At 44.2% G+C, this 25,483-nt stretch overlaps 1 protein-coding gene across 1 annotated transcript in view; it reads left to right on the top strand.

Moving 5' to 3' along the window:
• Positions 1 to 25,252, top strand: part of MORC1 (MORC family CW-type zinc finger 1) — a 110,724-nt gene extending 85,472 nt beyond the window's left edge. Inside the window, exons 19-26 of the mRNA XM_030205041.1 lie at positions 7,689 to 7,820; positions 10,083 to 10,158; positions 11,436 to 11,532; positions 16,355 to 16,462; positions 21,302 to 21,392; positions 21,985 to 22,041; positions 23,362 to 23,556; positions 25,124 to 25,252. Of these exons, the coding sequence (XP_030060901.1) occupies positions 7,689 to 7,820; positions 10,083 to 10,158; positions 11,436 to 11,532; positions 16,355 to 16,462; positions 21,302 to 21,392; positions 21,985 to 22,041; positions 23,362 to 23,556; positions 25,124 to 25,252 (885 nt within the window). The remainder of the gene's footprint in view (positions 1 to 7,688; positions 7,821 to 10,082; positions 10,159 to 11,435; positions 11,533 to 16,354; positions 16,463 to 21,301; positions 21,393 to 21,984; positions 22,042 to 23,361; positions 23,557 to 25,123) is intronic.
• Positions 25,253 to 25,483: the final 231 nt, after the last annotated feature.

The raw sequence follows: 25,483 nt of genomic DNA, 5'->3' as shown, positions 1-25,483 counted from the left end.
TAGGGCAAGATACCATAGAAGGAAGGTTCTAGGACCAGCCCCAGCAGCACAGGCGAATCACTGCTGCCACCAGCGAGCTGTACACTCGGGAAGAGAAACCATTTAAGGTACAACATGGGGTTTGGAGAGAGGGGTAGATACTGGAATGTGGGGAGGGGGAGGGGTTCAGAAAGGGGGGCAGACGCCGGACTGTGGTGGTGATGGTAGTTAATTTTAAATCTTAAGCCAGAGGGTCCACCAAACTTGTCCAAACAAGGGAGCCTTTGCAATTGCCAACTGACCAAGCAGGATAGCCAGTCCTAAATTATGAAGGTGGAGGACTTTAGACTTTATACAGCCCTTCACCATAGGCAGATAGCTGTGACTTTTGTATGCTGCTTGAAATCAGGTTTTTATCCTCAGCTTTTATGTGTTGAAAAGGGAATTTGATGCTCAGAGGGATCAGGTATTATGGCAGTGATTATGTTATTGCCTAGTATCAAATTCTCTTTTCAATAAATATGTAGTAAAAAAAAAGCATAGCTTTGCTCCAGTCCTTGAGGGTAGAGACAAATGGAAAGCCTGTGCTCATGGTGATTCTAAAATGAGGACGTGCATTCATGGCCCAGTGTTCGGAAGGGCAATTCTGTAAACGGCATTAGCATTTACACATCCATAAATGTTCAGAATACTAGCATATATTCAAATAGATGCACAGTTATGCCCAAGTGCCATTCTATTAATATGCGACCACACGTATAGCTATATTGATAGTGGATGAGTATTGTCAGCTATCTGTATAACAGTGGCACTCACTGCTGTGTGTGATTTCAAGTTTATTTGATATACCATTAATTAAATAGTATCTAAGCAGTTTATAGGCTTACAAAAAAGTACTGTAAAACAATCAGCAAAATCCACAGCTTAACTAAAGAAATACACAAAACATAACAAATACTGTGCATTCAGTCCTGCCACATCTATGGTGCCAATATAAAGTAAATTAATTAATAAATTGATAACTTAATAAATAACACTCAGCACTGCTATATCTACAGATAGGGGGGAATTCTATAAATAGCGCTCAAAAATTGGCGATGAAAAAAAAATCAGCGCTAAATAGTATTCTATAAAGGGTGCTCCAGGATGAGTGCTCTGTATAGAATAGCAGCTAGAACTGATTCCTGTGTCGGAATTTATGTCAGCTGAAACCTGATGTAAATGTCGGCACCTGCTCAAGGCATTTTGGCACATTAATGGAGCTATTCTATAACACTGAGCAAGTTTTGGGGATTACCCTGACCTGTCCGGGCCACTCCCCCTGGCCACACCCCCTTTTGAGTTGCACACTACGGGATTTAGGCGCTCGGTGTTATAGAATAGCAAACACACAAGCAAATCCAAATTAGTGCCAATTAGCTGCGATAATTGATAAGGCCAATTAATTTCTAGTTAATGGTTCCTTAACTAATTTAGGGGTCCTTTTCTGAAGCTGCGGCAAAAGGGGGCCTGCATCGACGCGTGTTTTTGACGTATGCCAAGGCCCCCTTTTACCGCAATGGGTAAAAGGCAGGTCTTTTGTTGCTTTCAAGAAATGGCCATGCGGCAAGTGCTTCACTTGCCGCACTGCCATTTTGGGGGGAGCACTTACTGCCACCCATTGAGGTAGCGGTAAGGGCTCCCACACTAATCCAGCAGTAACCTGGCAGCGTGCAGCACTGCCCAATTACCGCCGGGTAAACACCGGCGCTACAAAAATTGAAATATTTTTGCAGTGTCAGAAATGCACGCTGGGGGAAGGAACTTCTGCCAGGCTGCTGCAGTAGCCCGGCGGTACTTCCCTTTTAGCGAGCGTAAGCGCGCATTGGGCTTACCGCTGAATTGTAAAAGGGCCCCATAGTTCTGTGTACATCTTGGATCTGCACTGAAATTTCAGCATCATGTATTGAATCCGGGGAAATAAACTAAATACCCTGTGAGATAAGAAATAATGAATATTCAGTTTCACTGTGTCTGTGGATAACAGTGCTGAAGATAAGTAAAATAAACAAATGCTTCTGCCTGTTTAAAGAAAAAAAATGCTGACTGTCATTTGAATCTTCACCTATTAGTCTGCGCAGAATCGATTTAACACACATAACCTATGAATGAACACATGTAAAATTCATTTGCTCACTTTAAAAAGTTTTAATGTGTGTTAAGTGTTATAAAAATGAATGTCTGAACCAAACTGAAAAAGACAAAAATGCCGGACGATCAGGAAAACATCTGAAAAATCCAAAAATGAACTAAATGGTTTTTTGCTTGTGCACCTCCCTACTGTGCACCCTTTGACAGATTTCAGGAATGCCAGCCGAAGGACTGGGACTGTCTTACAAGGCATGACTTTGCTGGGAGTAGGTGAGGCCTGTTTTTTTGCCTTTACTGCAATAAGGGGCCCTTTTATAAGCTGCGGTAAAAAAAGAGCAGTGCACTGTTTTTGCCGTGCACCAGGCCCCTTTTACCACAACAGCTAAAAAGCCCCCCCCAAATAAATGGCCATGTGGTAAGTTCACGTTTGCCGCTTGGCCATTTCGGAGGGAGCACTTACTGCCACGGTAAGGGCTCCCGCGCTAACCCAGCATATAACTGCTGCCCGATTACTGCCAGGTAACCCCTGCAGAAATATTTTTCAAATATTTCCACTACCGCCGGAAATGCCGTTTGCTGGGGGTGGAACTACCGCCAGCGCCTGCATTCCAGATTGCCACGCAGCAGCCCTTTAGTAAAAGGGTCCCTAAGGTTTTGCCTTTACTGTGCTGTAACAGCAAAAATTCAGTGAAATGGCTGTGCAATAGGGGAGGCAATTGTAGTGGGCTCCGGGTAAGGAGCCTGTTCTATAAAGGATCATCAGCTCTTACTTTCCTTTATGGAATGCTAGTGTAACAGTGAAAATGCGTGCGTATAACCTAGGCATGAGCAGGGCCGCCGAGAGACTAGGCCGGGCCCGGGGCAAGGCCTCCTCGCTGCTACCCCCCATCGCTCCCCTTGCCGCTGCCGCTCCCCTGTTGCTCCCCCCACCGCTCCCTTTTACTCCCCCCGCTGCTCCCTTTCGCTCCCCCCACTGCTCCCCCCGCCACTGCAGTGTCTGGTCTCACCTGCCTGCCTCCACGGCTCCTGGCCCCCTGCATAGAAAGCGGCAGTCACAGATCACCTCTCTTCTGGCCCTCCCTCCCTGTGTCCCGCCCTCATCTGATGTAACTTCTGGTTTCTGCGAGGGTGGGACACTGGGAGAGAAGGCCTGAAGGGAGGCGATCTGTAACTGCCACTTCAAATGCAGGGGGCCTGGAGCCGAGGAGGCAGGCAGGTGAAACCGGGGACTGCAGCACTGACAGCCTGACCCCCGCGCTGGGCCCCCCTTGAAGGCCTGGGGAATTTTGTCCCCCCCTGCCCCCCCCCCCTCTCGGCGGCCCTGAGCACGAGCACGTCCGGCAGCCATGGAGCCAGAGAAATGCGTGTATCTTATGGTATTCTGTAAGTCAGAGTCCCATCCATGCTCTTCCTAGACTCTGCCTGTATTTATACCCACCTGTAAAATATGCATGTATTTACAGAACAGAGTATAGGCAGAATTTTGGCATTTACCTGCATATATACCATTATTCTAATGAATTACACCCACATTTTATAGAGCTGCCCTGTAAGTGAGTAATTCTGTAATGGAGGCATTAAGAACATACATAAATGAGCAGAATACTGACATATATGTGCATATATTTGTTTATTTACAGTACTTGATTTAATGCCAGAATTGGACTGGTCAAGACTAGGCGATGTACAATTAAAACAAAATACATAAAAGTGAAAGGAACTTCATGTTCAAACAGGAAAGGCTTCACAATCATACCAGAAACAGGGTCAGGGAAGGGGAGCAGTCATTGCCACTCTCAATGAACTTCCCAGCAATTATAGGGCATCAAATGCCTTTGAGAAAAGATTAGTATTTAAGCTAACTTTAAAGTTCTTGTAAGAAAGCTTCAGATCGTAGCCTCTGGGGCAACCCATTCCACAAGGCAGAGACCAAAAAGAAAAAAGCACTGGACCAATATGCAAGACCTTTTTCCAAATGGACAGCTGACTGAGATAAATCTGGAAATCTGGATCCTGATCTTGGTCTAAATGTTGAGTCTTCTGAATACAACAAAGACAGGTATTTTGCTACATAAGAGCAAAAAAAACAGGAGCTTGAAGCCATAAGGCATCCACTTCAAAGGAATAATTTAAGAGCTGCCTCCACTTTACAGTTCTGCAGAGCCTTCAAAGCAATACCACCTTCCACAGGTATTGTAGTCTTCTTAGTGATGGGCCAATGAACAGAAGCAAACACAGGTGCTAGAGGCTGTTAACTCCATACTAGTGCCTGCGTTTGCTACTGCCTACTGCCCCATGATCAGAGCCCCTGACCGTGTGAAACAATGCGCTCGCAGGCTCTGAACTCAGCATGTAAATGCATGCAAAACAGGGCTCTTAGCGCAAGTAGCAAGCAAATGCTAAATGTATTCCTCGCCAATTATCATCTTGCAGCGTGCCGGCAAACCGTACGCCAGCTAGGAGCTTACACTAGGGCTTGCAGACCATTGGGGAGGAATAGTGAGCCCTGTCCAGCATGCATTTGCATGCTAGCAGTCCCCCCAATGCAGCATCCCCCTCCCCCTGCAGGCACACCAACCTGATCTCTCCCCCAGCAATATGGGAGCTGGAGGTCAGGAGGACCTCCAGTCCCCCCGACCCCCCCCCCCCCCCGACATAGGGTCAGGGGGACTGGAAATCTGGTGGGTCTCCAGCCCCCCAATCCCCCTAGCATCCCCTCAAATGTCCCTGGTGGCCCAGTGGGTCACGGGGTCAATCCCCCCCCCAATCTGGTGATCTAGCTGCCCTTCCCCACTCCCCAACCTTTGTTGGCCACCTGCCTCCTCCAATGAAGGTAGGAGGTGGGGAAGGGCCGCTAGACCACCAGGTGGGGGGGATTGACCCACGGCCCACTGTGCCACCAGGGAGATTTGAGGGGATGCTAGGGGGGTTAGGGGAGCTGGGGACTCCCCAGATCTCCAGCTCCCCTGAACCTGTGTCAGGGGGGGTCAGGGGGACTGGAGGTCCGCTGGACATCCAGCCTCCATTTTGTTTGGCTTGGGGTGGGAGTACTTGGGGTCTGATGGTCCTGTGGACCTCCAGGCCTTGTGTTTGACAGGTCCGGGCTTTTGACAGCCCAGACCTCTCAAACAAGTGCGGGAGGATTGCTCAGGCACAATCCTCCCACACTTCTACCCTATGATCAGAGAGAATAATGTGCTTAAATTTGCATGCTATTATCTCTGTTCATAGGGGCAGTAAAGCGGCCCCCCCCCCCCCCCCCGCACTGTTCCAGCGCTATTTTTAGAGTGCTGTTTGGCACAGCATGGGGCTTTCGATCATCTGCCCATGAACTGCAGTAACTAAAGGTTCCACTTCCAGCTGCAAAAATCTCTCTCAGCTGGAAGCCGAGAATACAATTTAGACATAGCCCCCCCCCCCCCCCCCGAGTATCTTACGACTTGCATCAGGAGAATCCCATTCTGCAGTAATTAGTTCCAAAATAGCCTCATGAATCAGAAAGCCTTTTGGTGGACCCTTGACCTTGCATAATGGAATCTTTCTGCAGTGAAGGGGGCTAAGAAACAGAGGTGTAGCTAGGTGGGTCGCCAGGGGAGCGGCCGCTCTCCCAAACGGACTTCTGATGGTGAATATTTTTGACGTGATTTGTCGCATTTAAATTAAGCGCCGTCAGCAGTCCGCTCCCATTTCCCCCGTGCCCTCAACCTGGCTACTTTTCTGCCAAGAAGATGATGAAATATCTCAGACTTCCAAAGACTGAGCAATTATGACCTAACCGCTCGAGAAATATAAAATGCCCCAATCTATCCACCCTATCAGATTAACTGTTCACTCGTCCTCTAGATTGTTCACTTGTCTTTAGATTGTTCTCTTGTCTTTTAGATTGTAAGCTCTTTGAGCAGGGACTGTCCTTCTATGTTTAAATTGTACAGCGCTGCGTAACCCTAGTAGTGCTTTAGAAATGTTTGTTAGTAGTAGTAGTAGTAGAGCGGGAGTTCTGAGGCATTGCGTCAGAGAGCTCTGGAAGATGTAGGGAGGTGATCTGAAGCTGACTTCTCTTCAGCCAATAAGGTGGATGGTGTGAAAATATAAAATCTGGAAAGAAAATAGAATAAACACCTTATGTAGAAGGCAACCTTGAAGCACCTGCTTGTTAAAAAGAAGGAATGACAGAGGTTGTATGCACAGCTAAAATGGCCTGTGAACCTGCAGTTTCTATGGAAGGACTGAGAGGCAGCTCAGCAATAAGGGACAGAAACCTAACTCATCCCTGCTGAAATCTAACCTGTCCCCACCCGTCCCCAAAAGAATTTAACCTATCCCCATAAGAATTTTTAATGGTACCTAAAAAAAATTCCAGTCACCTCTCTGTCACTCTATGGGTTCGAGCCACAGCACTGCAGGCAAGGAACTTAGAACACTCTGGAGCGCACAAGGAAGACTCATCTCTCATTCGCTCGCATTGTGTGCTGAGAGGTTGCCACATGCATGCACCAGTAGGTCAGGTGACCTCTGATGCTCCTGCCTCTGTCAGAGGTGAGGCCTGTTCATCAGTCCGGGAGCAGAGAGCGTTAATGAAAGACTTTCCACATCTGCACTGTTACAGCAAGGAGGAGGAGGAGGAGGTGGCACTCAAAGAACTTGATGATTGGTAGGTGAGAGGCTGGTGCAGGTGCAGCTTATTCTTCCATGGGAGCCCTGCAAGAAATGCTCCTGTACCCAAGGGAACCCCACAGAACTTCTATCCCTGCAGTAGTCCCACTGGATCGAATCCCATTCCTATGCAGGTCTCTGCTCAGCAAGCTGGGAAGCTTAGAGGCAGAACATGGATCTAAAATGATCACCAACTCCATGAACTGTAAGAAACCGTGGGTCAGATTATAAAGTCATTCAGCAGATACCGAGTCCTCTCCGTTCTCCTGCATAGTATGCTCAGCTGTTACCAGGATGGGGGAATGATGGCCACAAGCAAACAGGCGACTACCTGGCCAACCTGAGCAGAGTTCAAGCTCATGTATCCATGAGGAGCACAGCCAAAACAAGTGTACACGTACAAATGTAAATGCCAATATTTCAACTATGCACTGTTATATAAGATGGCGTGTAGTTTGAAGATGGGCATAAACATGGGCCGAGAGTGGATGGGCACACATAAATTATAGAACACAGTAATGTATGCATCTTTGTTAGAAATCTAAGCATGAGCATTTACACCAGCTCTAAGGCTGATGTAAGTAGTCATGTCTAGGTTAGACTCGTGCATTGGCACTGTTGCACTAGTATTCTATACAGGACGGCAGATGCCTGAGGAGGTGGTAATTGCACCCACGCTAACTGTGCAAGTGACAGCGTGCAGTAATTACCATGTGCTGATTGCAGTGTTCATGCCTATTTCTATTCTTCCCTTGGTGACTAAGACACAATAACTGGAAGCCAGGTTATTTGTAGCAGACATATGTTTCTCACATATTGTAGTTGTAAAGTGTATTGTTTGGATGACAGGTGTTATAGATATCCACTGATTACAGGACTGTAATGTTCTTGGTTTGCTAATACTTATCGGGAATCTTTTGTTGTAGGGATTGCCTGCTAAAATAAGCAAACAAACAGGTGCTGAAGGGCAACCAGAGATCATCTGTTTGGATGATGAAACTGAAGATAATGATCCCCGTCTGGATGAAACCGAAGATAATGATCCAGAAATTATTTGTGTAAAGATCTAAGTGGTTCTTGGGGTATATTTGAGACATAGCTATTATGCAGATGAGACATGGGGGGGGGGGGATGGTTCTTACAACAGGGATGTGTTCTTCCTTCTGGTCTGGACACATTGGAGATGCAAAGACAAGAATCTGATGAAATGGCAGTAGAATTTGGATCCTCAGTCTCATGTCAAGGCTGGTTGCATTTTTGGTACTGTAGAATGCAAATCCAAAAAAATGTCCCAATTGTAGAATAGCAGCAGAAAGGAAATTAGGCAAAGGCTTGATTGGCCTTACATTTCTTATCTACCATGGAACATGCCTCGGGTGGTGTTCAACATTTGCACTACCAGAAGGACAGCAGATAGCACCTCTGTACATAACAGCTCCAGATCAACAAATTAGGGGACAACAAAGGGGCACAGGAATTTAGGAGACTATTAAGGGCTATGACGTCTAAATCCGACGTTGGACATTTTGCTGAAAATATCCAAAATTCAAGTGGCGAATATAGCGATTTTTGAACCGGGACCAGAAAACATCTATTTTTTTTTGTTTTGAAAATGGCCATTTGATAGACATTGTTGTACAAGGTGCATCTATCTACCTTTTTGGATCATTTTCGGGGAAAAAAAGGTCCAAGTGAAAAATGCACAAAAACAAGCCATTGTTTCATCTGGGGGGGGGGGGCAGCATTCTTAGTAGATTGGCCACAGAGATATCCAGCAGAGCAGTGGGGTACCCTAGGAGGCACTGCAGTGGACTTCACATAAAAGGCTCTCCAAAACCTACTGCAGGTGTCACCTATATGTGGGTAAAGTTGGGTTTTGGAGGGCTCACACTTTCCACCACAAGTGTAACAGAGTGGAATATTGGCCTGGATCCCCTTCTCTACAGTGCACTGCCCTGACCACTAGGCTACTCCAGGGGCCTGCTTGCTGCTCTAATAGGACTGGCCATGTCATCTGAAGCTCTCATAGAGGCTGGTATGTACTGTTTTCATATCTTTGAGGGGGTGGGAAGGGGTCAGTGATCACTGGCGGAGTAAAGGAGAGTTTATGCCATCCCTCCAGTGGTCATCTGGTCACTTAGGGCAACTTTTTGTGAGTTAGTCATGATTGAAACAGGTCTAGACCAAAACGTCTAAGTTTTAACTCTGGAAATTTTGCTTTGTTTCATTATGGCAGAAAAACATCCATGTTTTGTGAATGCCCAAATCCCACCCCGACATACCCCTTTGTGATTTGGATGCACTGCAGATGAACTGCATAGAAAAATGACTTTGGCAAAAAAATGTCCAAGTGCCGCTTTTTAGATGTTTTTGTGTTTCGAAAATGAGTCCCCCTATCTTTGCTGAAAACTTAACAGGCCCAAGAGAATGTACACTAACTTTGGGGGTGGGGGATTCTATAAATGGTACCTAAAACCATTTATAGGCACCAAAAACCTAGGCGCTAAGCTAGCATTCTGTATTGACAGAGTTGAGCACCAAATCCACTGTAGAATACTAGTACAAGTCCACAGTTATGTGTCAATCTTTAGGCCAACCATTTATGCCATGTCTATGGCTGGTGTAAATGCTGGCACCTAAAATCAGCAGTTTGGCATGTAAATACAGCTATAAAGCAGACGCTGAAATAGTTGTAACCAGCCCATTAGAACGCCCCCTTTGCACAACTATGGAATGGACTCCCTAAAGCTGTGAAAATAATCCATGACCATCTAAACTTCAGGAAATCACTAAAAACCACCCTCTTCAAAAAGGCCTACCCCACCGATCCAACGTAAATCCCCACACCCAGCAACACAACACAACACAATCAATGATCGTACTGGACAATATACAATCTTCATCCCTCTCATCCTCATGGTGCCTGATACACACCTACCTCAATTCGACCACAATATAACCTGTATTTGTTATCAACCGACTGGCGAACGCCTGTACGGTACTATGTAAGCCACATTGAGCCTGCAAATAGGTGGGAAAATGTGGGGTACAAATGTAACAAATAAATAAAACTAAATGCTAGAACACTTAGGTGCCAAGTTACTGTGATGCCTGGCTGCCATTTCAGCCCCATTTTGGCACTTAACATCCATTTACTTCTGTTGCCGTGCTAAATGTTTGGCGCCTAATTCGTGCCTGTCTTTTGGCAGGCTACAGAGAATTACCCTGACAGTTTCACAGTGGGCAGCCTCCTCTTCTGGGAACTGGATGTCAAAGGCTTTAGAAGATAAGACTGAATAGAATTTCATATCTAACTTTAGGTGATGCTGGATGATGATATCATTGAAGATTCGTTGAGACACAAAGACAATTCTAAATGTGCAGTGAATTACGAAGGTAATGGGAGAGCAAAGGATACCTTGGTGAAGTAGGGGAGGTGTGTGTGTGGTGGGGGGGGGGGGGTAAGATAGAATACTCTGTATAGTAAGAGCGTGTGTAAAGAACTAATTTCAGCAGGTGTACAGGAATGACCTGGAAGTCGTAGAGCATATGACCTTCAGACCTTCTGTCAACGCTTCCCTCTCCTCTTGTCTTCTCCAGCTGTTTGAAATGGATGTAGGAGCTAGTTGGCTGCAGTCAGTGGGTTTCTGTTTGTGAATGCAGAATCCTTTTTAGGGGCATTTGTTTTAAACTAATAGCTATACATTCAGCAGTGAGGTTCCTCCGCTATACACATGGTTCTGCGGTTTAAGCTAGGCCAGAAAAAAATGTCTTATCTTAAACTGCTTAACTATATGGATAGTAGGTGAATATTGTTACTATCCTTAGAGCTTGGCAAAAAGCTCTCAGTCCACTCCAGCACTATGAGAGAAATTCTATAAAATTAGTACTAAGATTTACATAGAACATACATTTTAAATCCACAGCACATTAAGATGAAAATAGGCCTTGATTTCTATATCTGACTCAGAATGGATTGTTTAAAGTGTGCTCATACAATCAGCACAGACCCAAGAAAAGAAAAGTTTAAAATTTGTTTTATTTGATTGGATGATCATAAAACTGTTTAGCACACAAACAGCTCCTGAGCTGTCGGTAGGTTTTAGTCGTTAGGGCAGGGTGACTTTTTACAGCCACTCTTGACTCCTAACAGCGTATTCTCTCCCCCACACACTTACCCCTTCACTTCCTACTTCCAGGCACCGCTGAAAGGTTTTCTTCCCCCCCCCCCCCCCCCCCCCTTCACTGGACATGCACACATGAACTGTGTCTACCGCACAGCTCTCGTGGGCATGTGCCTGGAAGTTCCAAGCCCTTTACCAGCCAATGCTCAACACTAACAGTGTGTTTATAATTTGCATGCTGTTACTGTTGAGCATTGGTCACTAAAAAGAAAATTGGTGCTCCACTCATTTTTTTCCGGAGCTGTAGAGAACAGCGCCAGAGTTCTGTGCATCTCCCCCTCAGTGACATAATGTTACCTGATCGTCTTCGTTCAGATGGCACCACTGATGTATGCAGAGACCAGCAGTTAGTTGTAAATTCAATTTACCAGAGTGTTTTTATTTTCATTATATTGAAATTCTTTTAAACATTGTCTCTCTTCTTTCCTGGTTACATTATTGCAGTGGTCTCTGTCATAATCAATACAAAAGTCTTTCATTTACATTTAGAATCGCAGAACCTGGAGGCAGACAAATGTATTTCTGCTGGGAGAATGGAAATAGTTAAAACAGAGAAGAGTATATCCGCAGCCAATACCCCAGGAAGGTGAGAGAACTAAAAATACAAGCAGTGAGGTTTGGAACATCTTATAAGGTCCTTATTTGCTGAAGTGTGCAAAGGTTTTGCAGTTACATGGGAGTGGGGAGGAGGGGTTATTGCCAAAATTAACATAACATATACAGTGGGGGAAATAAGTATTTGATCCCTTGCTGATTTTGTAAGTTTGCCCACTGACAAAGACATGAGCAGCCCATAATTGAAGGGTAGGTTATTGGTAACAGTGAGAGATAGCACATCACAAATTAAATCCGGAAAATCACATTGAGGAAAGTATATGAATTTATTTGCATTCTGCAGAGGGAAATAAGTATTTGATCCCCCACCAACCAGTAAGAGATCTGGCCCCTACAGACCAGGTAGATGCTCCAAATCAACTCGTTACCTGCATGACAGACAGCTGTCGGCAATGGTCACCTGTATGAAAGACACCTGTCCACAGACTCAGTGAATCAGTCAGACTCTAACCTCTACAAAATGGCCAAGAGCAAGGAGCTGTCTAAGGATGTCAGGGACAAGATCATACACCTGCACAAGGCTGGAATGGGCTACAAAACCATCAGTAAGACGCTGGGCGAGAAGGAGACAACTGTTGGTGCCATAGTAAGAAAATGGAAGAAGTACAAAATGATTGTCAATCGACAAAGATCTTGGGCTCCACGCAAAATCTCACCTCGTGGGGTATCCTTGATCATGAGGAAGGTTAGAAATCAGCCTACAACTACAAGGGGGGAACTTGTCAATGATCTCAAGGCAGCTGGGACCACTGTCACCACGAAAACCATTGGTAACACATTACGACATAACGGATTGCAATCCTGCAGTGCCCGCAAGGTCCCCCTGCTCCGGAAGGCACATGTGACGGCCCGTCTGAAGTTTGCCAGTGAACACCTGGATGATGCCGAGAGTGATTGGGAGAAGGTGCTGTGGTCAGATGAGACAAAAATTGAGCTCTTTGGCATGAACTCAACTCGCCGTGTTTGGAGGAAGAGAAATGCTGCCTATGACCCAAAGAACACCGTCCCCACTGTCAAGCATGGAGGTGGAAATGTTATGTTTTGGGGGTGTTTCTCTGCTAAGGGCACAGGACTACTTCACCGCATCAATGGGAGAATGGATGGGGCCATGTACCGTACAATTCTGAGTGACAACCTCCTTCCCTCCGCCAGGGCCTTAAAAATGGGTCGTGGCTGGGTCTTCCAGCACGACAATGACCCAAAACATACAGCCAAGGCAACAAAGGAGTGGCTCAGGAAGAAGCACATTAGGGTCATGGAGTGGCCTAGCCAGTCACCAGACCTTAATCCCATTGAAAACTTATGGAGGGAGCTGAAGATGCGAGTTGCCAAGCGACAGCCCAGAACTCTTAATGATTTAGAGATGATCTGCAAAGAGGAGTGGACCAAAATTCCTCCTGACATGTGTGCAAACCTCATCATCAACTACAGAAGACGTCTGACCGCTGTGCTTGCCAACAAGGGTTTTGCCACCAAGTATTAGGTCTTGTTTGCCAGAGGGATTAAATACTTATTTCCCTCTGCAGAATGCAAATAAATTCATATACTTTCCACAATGTGATTTTCCGGATTTAATTTGTGATGTGCTATCTCTCACTGTTACCAATAACCTACCCTTCAATTATGGGCTGCTCATGTCTTTGTCAGTGGGCAAACTTACAAAATCAGCAAGGGATCAAATACTTATTTCCCCCACTGTACATGTAAAACTTCTCCATTAACTGTTGGGAGCATTCCCAGCGCTTTTTGGGAGAGCTGCTATGTTATTAATACAGAGAAAAAGTTACCACTGTGCATTAAATGAACAGCAGATAATGTGCAATTCAGGTAGCAACACCTTTTGAGGTGGCATTAACTGCTGTGCATTTTCTGCCACGGTAATGACCTCTCATGTGATAAATCAACTTTACTGGTGTAAAACTCACACTGTTAAGTTATTCAACAGTTCAATATATTAACAACACGACACTACCAATTTTACTAAATTCAATGGGCATATCTTCCCTGGACCTCAGCAGTGACTTGTTTCACACTGAGATATAACTAAGTGATTCACTGAAATCGTCCCCAGTCAATCTATTTAATCACTCACTCTGTAATGACTTATACAACTTTTTAAATGTTTTTCAATTTGTATTAAAAAAGCTATTTAGCTTTATCAGTAGTGTAATGCATCGCTGAAGGACCCACGCCAACATGGTCCATGCTTCGGGAACCTGCATCAGGGTCTGGTCCTCACTAGCAACAGCTTTATCTCATTCCGTTTTCAAATGGGCCATTTTGGAAAATGAATGAATGAGATAAAGCTGAGGCTAGTGAGGACCAAGCTGTGATGCAGGTTCCCGAAATGTGGACCATGTTGGTGTGGTTCCTTCAGTGATGCATTATACTACTGATAAAGCCAAGTAGCTTTTTTTATACAAATTGAAAACATTTTAAAAAGTTGCATAAGTCATTGAAGAGTGAGTGGTTAAATAGATTCATACCGTTTTCAAAAATGGCCCATTTGAAAACAGAATGAATGAGATAAAGCTGACACTAGTGAGGACCAGGCCCTGATGCAGGTTCCTGAAATACGGACCGTGTTGGTGTGGGTCCTTCAGTGATGCATTTCACTACTGATAAAGTTAAATAGATTTTTTTATAAAAATTGAAAACATTAAAAAAAACTTGTATAAGACATTTAAGAGCGAGTGATTAAATAGATTACTACTACTACTATTTAGCATTTCTATAGTGCTACAAGGCATACGCAGCACTGCACAAACATAGAAGAAAGACAGTCCCTGCTCAAAGAGCTTACAATCTAATAGACAAAAAATAAATAAAGTAAGCAAATCAAATCAATTAATGTGAACGGGAAGGAAGAGAGGAGGGTAGGTGGAGGCGAGTGGTTACAAGTGTTTACGAGTCAAAAGCAATGTTAAAGAGGTGGGCTTTCAGTCTAGATTTAAAGGTGGCCAAGGATGGGGCAAGACGTAGGGGCTCAGGAAGTTTATTCCAGGCATAGGGTGCAGCGAGACAGAAGGCGCGAAGTCTGGAGTTGGCAGTAGTGGAGAAGGGAACAGATAAGAAGGATTTATCCATGGAGCGGAGTGCACATGAAGGGGTGTAGGGAAGGACGAGTGTGGAGAGATACTGGGGAGCAGCAGAGTGAGTACATTTATAGGTTAGTAGAAGAAGTTTGAACAGGATGCGAAAACGGATAGGGAGCCAGTGAAGGGTCTTGAGGAGAGGGGTAGTATGAGTCCATCGACCCTGGCGGAAGATGAGACGGGCAGCAGAGTTTTGAACCGACTGAAGAGGGGAGAGGTGACTAAGTGGGAGGCCAGCAAGAAGCAGATTGCAGTAGTCTAAACGAGAGGTGACAAGGGTGTGGATGAGGGTTTTGGTAGATTGCTCGGAAAGAAAGATTGACCAATGATGATTTCAGTGAATCACTGAGTTGTATCTCAGTGTGAAATGAGACACTGCTGAGGTCCAATGAAAATATACCTGTTGAATTTAGTAAAATTGGTGGTGTTGGGTTGTTAATATATTGATGGTAATGACCTCTGACATTCCAAAATGACATTTTCCACATTGGCATACCCTATTTTACCACATTAAATAGATAATGAAGCTTAATATCACATTCATTTTTGGTTTAATCATGAATTGGGGATGAGTGTGACTGGGGCAGACTGGATGGACTATTCAGTTCTTTATCTGCCATCATTTACTGTGTTACCATGTAGTAAATAGGCCCCTTAATGCAATAATATAGGAAGGCCATTTTCAAAAGCAACATAGTTTGACTGAAAGTTGCATTCCTTAGATGCGATCCATGATGTGTATACTTAAAGCGGTGGAAAAAAAGAGATTCCTGTGGGTGTTTAGGTCAGGAAAGGAAAACAGCACATATGCATATGATTTCCAAATGCACTGGTGGTCTCCAGTCCCTCTTCTGCCACATGTACAGCATGTATAATGTGTGCACTTTGTATTTGCTGGTTTTTTAAAGAGAAACAAAATGGGAAGATATGTGTAAAGTACAGAGTTGTGTTTCAATTATTGGCATCTGTAGGCAAAGATGGGTGGAATGATCTTTCACCAAAAATCACCAGGGGATGGGGTGTCTCCCCCCAATTTGTCCATATCCAGAACCTCACGTTTTCATGGGGGTCTCTTACCTCTACTGCTGTATCTTAGATTGCTCTGCAGCAGCCAGCAATACTTCTTCTGTAAGTAATCTTCCAGTGGGGACTGTCTAGCTCTTGCCAGCAGACAGACTCTACAATGTCCTGTCACCATAGAAACCCATGCAAGGGATGGGTCCTTCACAGGATCTGTCAGCATGTGGGTGCCGGAAAACCCCACACCAGAGAGAGTTACCAAAGAAGCACTGCTGACTTCTCCAGGATGGTCTGTGGTACATCTGTGCCAGATCTAAATGAAGGTGTGGTAATGGTGACAATGCCCTGGCACCTATCACAATTTGGCACTGGAGGCAGTTGCCTTCATTGCCTTTTATTAAATGTTTAAATGCATGTTCTCAGAAGTTGGAAACCCCCTCATTTTTAAAGCTGCTTTGCTGTCCTGTAGGCCGTAATAAAATATATATGGTAAATGCTGTACAGTGTGTTCTCTGGAAGGCTAAGAAGTTTCAGTAGAGACACCTGATGGATCTTTGTGAGTCAGTATATGGAGAACTTCACTCTTCCATGCTCACCTTACAAAAGCACTTATTTCTGGATTAGGAAATCGATAACCACATCCTGAGACTGAATTTTTGTTCTTTTTAACTCTTGTAGCCTTACATTTGAAGGAATCTATGAAGCAACAATGAAGGTTTCTGTGCCGAGACAAGCTGATCCTCAGTTTGACGTGAAAACTGCAGAAAAAATGATAGCTCGCATCAAGTAAAATTGTCTTTTAAGAAGAATTTAGTTAGTTGCTGGGGCATCTTCAGACCAAAGGGTAGTGGGCAGAGTGAAAGTTAGTTGTTGGGGCATCTTCAGACCAAAGGCTGGTGGGCAGGGGGAGCTCATAGAAGGTATGTATTGAGCAGTATTTACTGTTTGCTCCCTGTGGAGCTGTCCCATAGCTGAAGTATTTTAAAGTGCTGTCTGTGATATAATGTTATCAGATGACTCCAGGTCACTTAAAACATGCTGAGCTAGTCCCGGCTCAGCCCCACTTATATGTAAGTGGGTTTTGTTCTCATTTTCGTAAGATACAAAACTGCATCTCTATGTTGCCATAATATAAAACCAGAATTAGTGTATTCTGTAGAGCCTTGTAATTGTCTTCACAACCTTATACGTTTTTCAATATGCAGATAATGAATCAAGTAGTTTTCTAGCAGGATTGTTTTAAAGATACAATTCTTTGCAAGAGCATAAAAAAATCCCTCTAGCTGTCTCCAACTTTTCATTTTATTTTTGACTTTTACTATGTATGGAAAACCATCTGCATGCTGTGTCACCAGCATTCTAATCAGATGTTGTGAAGTGCCCTTATTTACATTTTTTTGTGACAATATGTATGTTTAAAGACACGTTATTTGGATCAGTCTGTGATATAAGTTTCTGTGAAATACCACATCGCAATGCATACTTTTATTGTTTCATTATTGTTTTATTTTATTTTATTACATTTATGTATATCTTTGTTCATTTTATAAACCCCTGATGCAGGTAATTTTGCCATTACCCAGCCGTGTTGGTACATATTCATAATAAAGTTCATCTTCGGTGACAAATTGGCTGATTTTCTATCATTTCCCCTGACTGCCTCTGCATTTGTGCTTCACTTGTGGTTTACTTGCTACAGAGGTTCCTTCCTGTTTTTTTTTTTTATTAATCTACACACTTTCAATGTGAAAGAAATATTCAAAGAAAAAGTAAGGTGAGTCATGAGTCTTTAAACCTCTTGACTCAATACTTTTTGGTAGCAATAATAGCCACAGCCACGAGTCTTTAGTACATCCCCAAAGTGGTCCAGTCAAACCCAGAATGTAAATCCAATAGAAAATCTATACCAGGATTTGAAGACTGTTATCCACAGATGAGCCTCTGTGCTGCCATAAGAAATGGGCAAATATGGCAGCATCCCACTGTGCAAAGTTAGTAATCACTTCACTTAAGTATATAAGTACATAAGCAGCATAAAATGTTTTGTATTGTTTTGGGATCTTGCCAGGTATTTGTGACCTGGATTGGCCACTGTTGGAAACAGGATGCTGGGCTTGATAGACCTGTGGTCTTTCCCAGTATGGCAATACTTGTGTACTTATATGTACTTATGCCATACTGGGACAGACCGAAGGTCCATTCAGCCCAGCATCCTGTTTCCAACAGTGGCCAATCCAGGTCACAAGTACCTGGCAAGAGGCCAAAACAGTACAATACATTTTATGCTGCTTAATTTAGAAATAAGCAGTGGATTTTCCCGAAGTTCATTTTAATAATGGTCTATGGACTTTTCATTTAGGAAGCCATCCAACTTTTTAAAAACCCCGCTAAGCTAACTGCTTTTGCTACATTTTCTGGCAACAAATTCCAGAGTTTAATTACACGTTGAGTGAAGAAATATTTTCTATGATTCGTTTTAAATTTACTACTTTGTAGCTTCATTGTGTGCCCCCTAGTCCTGGTATTTTTGGAAAACTTACACAATCGATTCACGTCTATCCGTTCCACTCCACTCATTCTTTTATAGACCTGGTTTCTCTTGTTTTCAGTGCAATGTGTCAACCACTAGGCCACCCTTTTTCCTAATGCTTCCTTTGAGGGAGGAAGTGATTACTAGAGAATGACATGGGGACAAAATTTGTCCCCGTCCCTACCCCGTCTCCGTGGGTTCTGTCTCCATCCCTACCCATCCCTGCAGGCCCCGTCTCCATCCCCATCCCATCTCCGCAAGCCCTGTCTCCATCCCCGCCCTGTCCCCGCCCCCCCACCCCATCCTCGTGGGCTCTCTTCTCATCTGCAGAAGCCTCAAACACTTAATGATTTTATAATTAAATCTATTTATTAAAGTATAAAAAGAAACAATATGCTGTGCAACTGTTATGTATAAATTACAAATAGAAAACAGTAATAACAATGAGCAGCTATAATAATCCTCCCACCACCACCACCCTCCACCCTTCCAACCCCAACAATAGCTGAATTCTACTACCCCATGGAATCCTAATCCACCCTGTTAAATTGTCCAGGGGTACAAAATAGAACCTGTTCTGTATGCCCTAGAGGGGAGATTTTTTAAATTTGTGGACAAATAACATACAGTGGTGGAAATAAGTATTTGATCCCTTGCTGATTTTGTAAGTTTGCCCACTGACAAAGACATGAGCAGCCCATAATTGAAGGGTAGGTTATTGGTAACAGTGAGAGATAGCACATCACAAATTAAATCCGGAAAATCACATTGTGGAAAGTATATGAATTTATTTGCATTCTGCAGAGGGAAATAAGTATTTAATCCCTCTGGCAAACAAGACCTAATACTTGGTGGCAAAACCCTTGTTGGCAAGCACAGCGGTCAGACGTCTTCTGTAGTTGATGATGAGGTTTGCACACATGTCAGGAGGAATTTTGGTCCACTCCTCTTTGCAGATCATCTCTAAATCATTAAGAGTTCTGGGCTGTTGCTTGGCAACTCGCAGCTTCAGCTCCCTCCATAAGTTTTCAATGGGATTAAGGTCTGGTGACTGGCTAGGCCACTCCATGACCCTAATGTGCTTCTTCCTGAGCCACTCCTTTGTTGCCTTGGCTGTATGTTTTGGGTCATTGTCGTGCTGGAAGACCCAGCCACGACCGATTTTTAAGGCCCTGGCGGAGGGAAGGAGGTTGTCACTCAGAATTGTACGGTACATGGCCCCATCCATTCTCCCATTGATGCGGTGAAGTAGTCCTGTGCCCTTAGCAGAGAAACACCCCCAAAACATAACATTTCCACCTCCATGCTTGACAGTGGGGACGGTGTTCTTTGGGTCATAGGCAGCATTTCTCTTCCTCCAAACACGGCGAGTTGAGTTCATGCCAAAGAGCTCAATTTTTGTCTCATCTGACCACAGCACCTTCTCCCAATCACTCTCGGCATCATCCAGGTGTTCACTGGCAAACTTCAGACGGGCCGTCACATGTGCCTTCCGGAGCAGGGGGACCTTGCGGGCACTGCAGGATTGCAATCCGTTATGTCGTAATGTGTTACCAATGGTTTTCGTGGTGACAGTGGTCCCAGCTGCCTTGAGATCATTGACAAGTTCCCCCCTTGTAGTTGTAGGCTGATTTCTAACCTTCCTCATGATCAAGGATACCCCACGAGGTGAGATTTTGCGTGGAGCCCCAGATCTTTGTCGATTGACAGTCATTTTGTACTTCTTCCATTTTCTTACTATGGCACCAACAGTTGTCTCCTTCTCGCCCAGCGTCTTACTGATGGTTTTGTAGCCCATTCCAGCCTTGTGCAGGTGTATGATCTTGTCCCTGACATCCTTAGACAGCTCCTTGCTCTTGGCCATTTTGTAGAGGTTAGAGTCTGACTGATTCACTGAGTCTGTGGACAGGTGTCTTTCATACAGGTGACCATTGCCGACAGCTGTCTGTCATGCAGGTAACGAGTTGATTTGGAGCATCTACCTGGTCTGTAGGGGCCAGATCTCTTACTGGTTGGTGGGGGATCAAATACTTATTTCCCTCTGCAGAATGCAAATAAATTCATATACTTTCCACAATGTGATTTTCCGGATTTAATTTGTGATGTGCTATCTCTCACTGTTACCAATAACCTACCCTTCAATTATGGGCTGCTCATGTCTTTGTCAGTGGGCAAACTTACAAAATCAGCAAGGGATCAAATACTTATTTCCACCACTGTAGTAACATAGTAAGAAGTCATCAACAATCTCAGGATTTAGTCTAGCTCTCCTGTTTTCCACAGTCCCCCTGCAATAGAAGATGTCTTCTTAGAAGATGTGCTGGTGGCAGGATGTACAGGATCCCCCATGCAAATTTTGCTAGCTGTGGCATGTTTTCCAAAAAAATAAAAATATTGTCTGCATCAGTTAAACATAAATAACTGTCCAGTTCATTAACAGGCTTCAAAGTAGACAGTGACATGGGGTCAAAGTTTGTCCCCATCCTCATGGGCTCTGTCCCCATCCCTGCCTCGTCCCCGTGGGATCTGTCCCCGCCGTGTCCCCACGGGCTTTGTCCCTGTCCCCATCCCCGCAGTTACTGCGTGTCCCCGTCCCCGTGTCATTCTCTAGTGATTACCTGTAAGGTCTATCACAAGGGGTGGGCATGAAAGACTACCAGGAGCAGCAAGAAGTGCCATTCTGTTTTTTTGTGTCAGTCTGTAATCAGAAAGGACATGAGCCTAAAATGGAAGGAGAGAGCCCAAAGAAATCCTTGGCTAGGGTGTTGTTTTGTCCAACTGCCCTGTGTGAGGATAGTCTCTGACTAAGCATAATTCAATAATAAAACGGGGAGTGGAGGAATGGTGGGGGAGGGGGAGGAATTCAGCCAAAGATTTGTCTGTACCCGTAGGTGCCAACATTTCAAAATGATTGGGGGAGCAGAACACAATACAAATTACCCGCCCCTGGACACAATGTAGGAGCTTGCTGAGTATTGGGGTTGCCCAGCGCCCACCGACACTAATAGAGCTGGATCCTATGCCTTGCCTCTGGTTCTGGTCAGGCAAGTAGCAACACTGATTCAGATCCCCAATATTTTTTGTGCCATTTGTAGAGAAATCATGCTGCATTTTCTACCAGACTACAAACTGCCAAAGGAACTGCTTCAGGACATGGACGAGGAGGCCATTGCATCACTGTCGCCAGTGAGTTGCTATTTAAGCTTCATCTGCTCAGCCTAATGTGTGTTGATTTAATAGCGTAGAATGTTTTTTTTTTTAACTTGAGATGTTCTCTCCGGAAACATTGCAATTCTGTCTATGAACTTGAACTTGCTTGAGGACCTGTGGCAGATAAGGATTGATGTAGGCCAGAAAGGTCTTCAGTATATTGTCTTAAATGTACTTAAAATGCATTAGTGCACAGAGCAGAATCCATGGCTTTTCATTTCCCACCAGGAACATATAACCAGGGCTGTCATTCTTAGTGGAGGGAAGTGAAACATTTATTTTGGTTATCTCCTGTAACTTAATGTTACTTAAAGGGACACTAGCCCTTTAGGTAAAAAAATAAAAACTTGGTAAGAATGTGTTCAGAAGGTACTTGCTAGCTAACATTTTTTAATTTTACCCTGCAACCTTGGCTCCAACAAATGATTTTAAAAGTTTTTGTGCCAGATATTTGCACTAAGAATTTTTCATTCTGTGAACCAGGTAAAAGAGCACCATCGATATGAATGTAGACAGCAGCAATTTTGCAGTGATAAAAATCTAACCTTATATTATTGTTTAAAATCAGTCAGAAGATTGCCTAGAAGAACTAAACAAGAGAATAATGGCTCTGTGCAGCAGGCAGGTAAGTTGGGTTAATTTTCCTGAAACTGAAATCTGCAAACGAGCATTTAACCCCATTGTTTTCTAGCAAAGGAAGTGCAGAACTGCTCCAAAGCAGGGGCGTAGCTGCAATTGAGAAACCCTGGCAAAATGCCCAAGGCCAACCAGTGGTAGGGACCACTTGAAGTTACGCCTTCCCTCCCTCTCCTCCTCCTCCCTCCATGCACGCGGACCAGCATCGCTCCAGTTTCCAACCCCCTCCCCCCAGCCAGCAGGTTGTCTTCCACATGAAGCAGCAGTTTGCAACAGAGAGAGTGCTGAAAGCTGCCTCTCTGGCCAATGGACCCTTTCCTCTGCTGCGCCATGTCCTTGCCACAGGAAGTTACATCAGAGAGGCGAGACACAGCAAAGGAAAGTATTGTAGCCAAAGAGGCAGCTTTCAGCACTCTCTCTGCCACGAGCCATTTCTGCATTTGGAGGACTGACCTGCTGTCCAGGGAGTGATGCAGGACCCATGCAGCTGGGGGGTGGGGGGAGACAAGAAGGGAGATATGCCAGACCTGGGCACAAGGGGGAATGGTCAGTGGGGGCACAGAGGGGGAGAGATTCTGGACTTGTGATGGGGGCACAGAGGGAAAAGAGAAAAAGAGGCCTCAAGCAAAGGGGAGGGGGAAGGGAGGGGCAGATGGACTGGGGGGGGGGCGGAGAGAAGAGATAAAGACTGGATCAGGGGAGAGATGCTGGATCAACAGAGGGAGGAAGTATGAGATGCAAGACCAGGTAGGGTGGGGGGAGCAGAAGGAAGACTCATGGGAGGGACAAGGACACAAAAAAAATGCTGTCTGTGGAAGGAACAAAGGGACAGGGACACAGGGGCAATACTGGACACAAGGTGAGGGATAGGGACACAGAGGGTGATGCTGGGCAAAGTAAGATAGGAACACAGTAGAGATACTGAACATTGGGGGAGATAGGGAAAGGGACACAGAGGGAGATGCTGGACACTCGGCAAAAATGAATGCAGGACATAGAGGTGTCAAAAGGACAGGAAACCCTGGAGAAAGTTAAAAACCTCAGAAAAGCAGAATAAACAGGCTAGCACCAAAGCAATGATCAGACAACAAAGGTAGAAAGAAAGCATTTTTTGAATGTATTAATTGTAATATGTTAGCTTTGGGAAATGTGTATCCTCCCTCTGAGCCTAATACCTTGGAAGTGATAATATTATAGGGGACATGTCTCAATTTTTCTGCTCAGGGCCCATTGAGTCCTTACTACACCACTGCTCCAAAGCATTGTGGTGTAGTAAGGACTCACACAACTTCCATCGCTTTGTCTCTAGGTAATGATGGCTTATTTCAGTCAGTACGAAGAAGTGTTCAAGGAAAAGATTCGGACTGCAGCACTGTGTTCCTCCAAAGCAATGGAATTAAACCAACTCAAGCAAAGCCAGTGTGAGGCAGATATCAAGGCAGCAGAATGGAAACTGGAAACCCTACGGATGAAAGCAGAGAAATTATTTAAGCAACTGCATTTGGTAAGTAAGGATAGGGTAAAATTACATACAAAGATCCCCTATCCTTCCAGGGTTTATCTGGGGACATCGCTGGTTATCAGAGCAGAAGCAATCACCCTGCTGTCCTGCCCTATTGCCACCTGGGTTCAAAGTGGCATTTCTGACCCCTAGAAGTAGTCTTGTGGTACTACTGCTATGGGTCAGTTTGTGAGACTGCCACTAAGGGTCAGCACCATAAGTGGCAATGGGGCAGGAGCAGAGGAGGACAGTTCCTGTCCTGTCTTCTGAACTAGACAACCTGTTGAATGGGAGATCTTTACTCAAGGGAAGTAGAGTAGGGAGCTGGAGGAGGAATCTTGAATCAGAGGGGTGGGGGGCTGGATTAAGGTTAGGCAGGTTCATCATCTCCCAAAGCATTTGACTCATGCCCCTACACTATCTGCTTTGTAGGTTCTTACCATGCCCCCAACATTTACCACACAAGGCCTTCCATTTATCACACCAAAGTTTTGTTATTATGGTGCATTAGGTGTAAAACCTTAACACACTTCAGTACATAACCCCTGACCTTAGCTGAGGCTAGAGAGGTCTGCAGTTCATCGGATATTCTCTTCTGGGATGTTTTATGACTTTCCAGATGAGTTGTTGCTACATCCTTGGAGTAATTTTGGCAGGCTGGCAAAAGATTCACCACTGTTGCAAATTTTCTCCATTTGGAGATAATGGCTCTCACTGTGGTTCAGTGTAATCCCAAAGCTTTATTTTCTCATCTCTTCTGAAATTTCCTATCATCGTGGCATTGTGTTCTTGTAGAAACTTTGTGGTGACTACTTCCATCTCACAGTAAGGTTCAATATATAGTGAGGTTTGGATTCAACAAGGTTGGCTGAAGTTAAGCCTGGCTGTGTTAATCAGCTGCATCTAATTATCAATTAAATTTGGTCAGTTGGTTGATTGAGTAACTAGGGGGACAGTTACTTTTTCACATAAGTGATAAAGGTGTTGGATAACGTTCCTTAAATAAACAAAATAATAATTTAAAAACTGATATGTGTTTACTCAGGTTCCCTTTGTCTAATATTATATTTTATTTAAAGATCAGAAATCATTCAGTGTAACGAATGAAACAAAAAGAGGAAATCGGGAGTGGGGGGAAACCTTTCACATCACTGTATGTGTATTCACCATTTACAGTGTAGCTAATCTCTGCTGAGAGGAATAGTTATCAATGTGGGCTACCATTAACACAGGTTATTTTACTATTAACCTAGTTATTAGGTCTTATTAGATCTTATTGTGGTAAAATAACACAGCTTAACGGTAGCCCACATTCATAACTCACTCCCTTAGTGGTAAAATAACATCTTAATGGCTGCCCACATTGATAACTACATCCTAAATTTGTTTATACATCGGGAGGGCAATATTTAAGAATCTCCAGTTTGGAGGATATAGGGCCTCACTTCGGGACCCTTTTAGTAAAGCTTAGCCTGCACTAAAAAAATTATTGTTAGTTAAATGCTGAGAAGGGCCTAGGTATAAAATGGGCTTCTTATCATTTACCACATGCTAATTCTGTTTGCTTTAGAAAGAGTATGCTGCAGGTCACCATTCAGTTCATCCTATAACTGATTTTATTCTACAGAACATTCCAGACGAACTGGACCAAATTGATGCATGCATTGAAGACACACTTACTCAACTCGACTTGGGGTAACCATTGCAGCGTATTCATTATATATGTTTTTATAAACATTTTGCTTGCTGAGAAAAGTCTGTTCTGTGGTGGGAGGATTATCAGTTACATATGTTATAATACAGAAATTCAAAAATATTTAATTTGTAATTTTAGTTGGACTACACTGGTTTTAGAATTTTTTTGATGTTTAAGGTTGAAGTAGTAGTTTTTAAATTTGTGATTTGTTTTTGTAGATCATTGTATTGTTAT

The sequence above is a fragment of the Microcaecilia unicolor genome, chromosome 5, assembly GCF_901765095.1.
Source record: "Microcaecilia unicolor chromosome 5, aMicUni1.1, whole genome shotgun sequence".
Lineage (NCBI taxonomy): Eukaryota > Metazoa > Chordata > Amphibia > Gymnophiona > Siphonopidae > Microcaecilia > Microcaecilia unicolor.
This window is presented reverse-complemented; position numbering and strand designations above follow the sequence as displayed.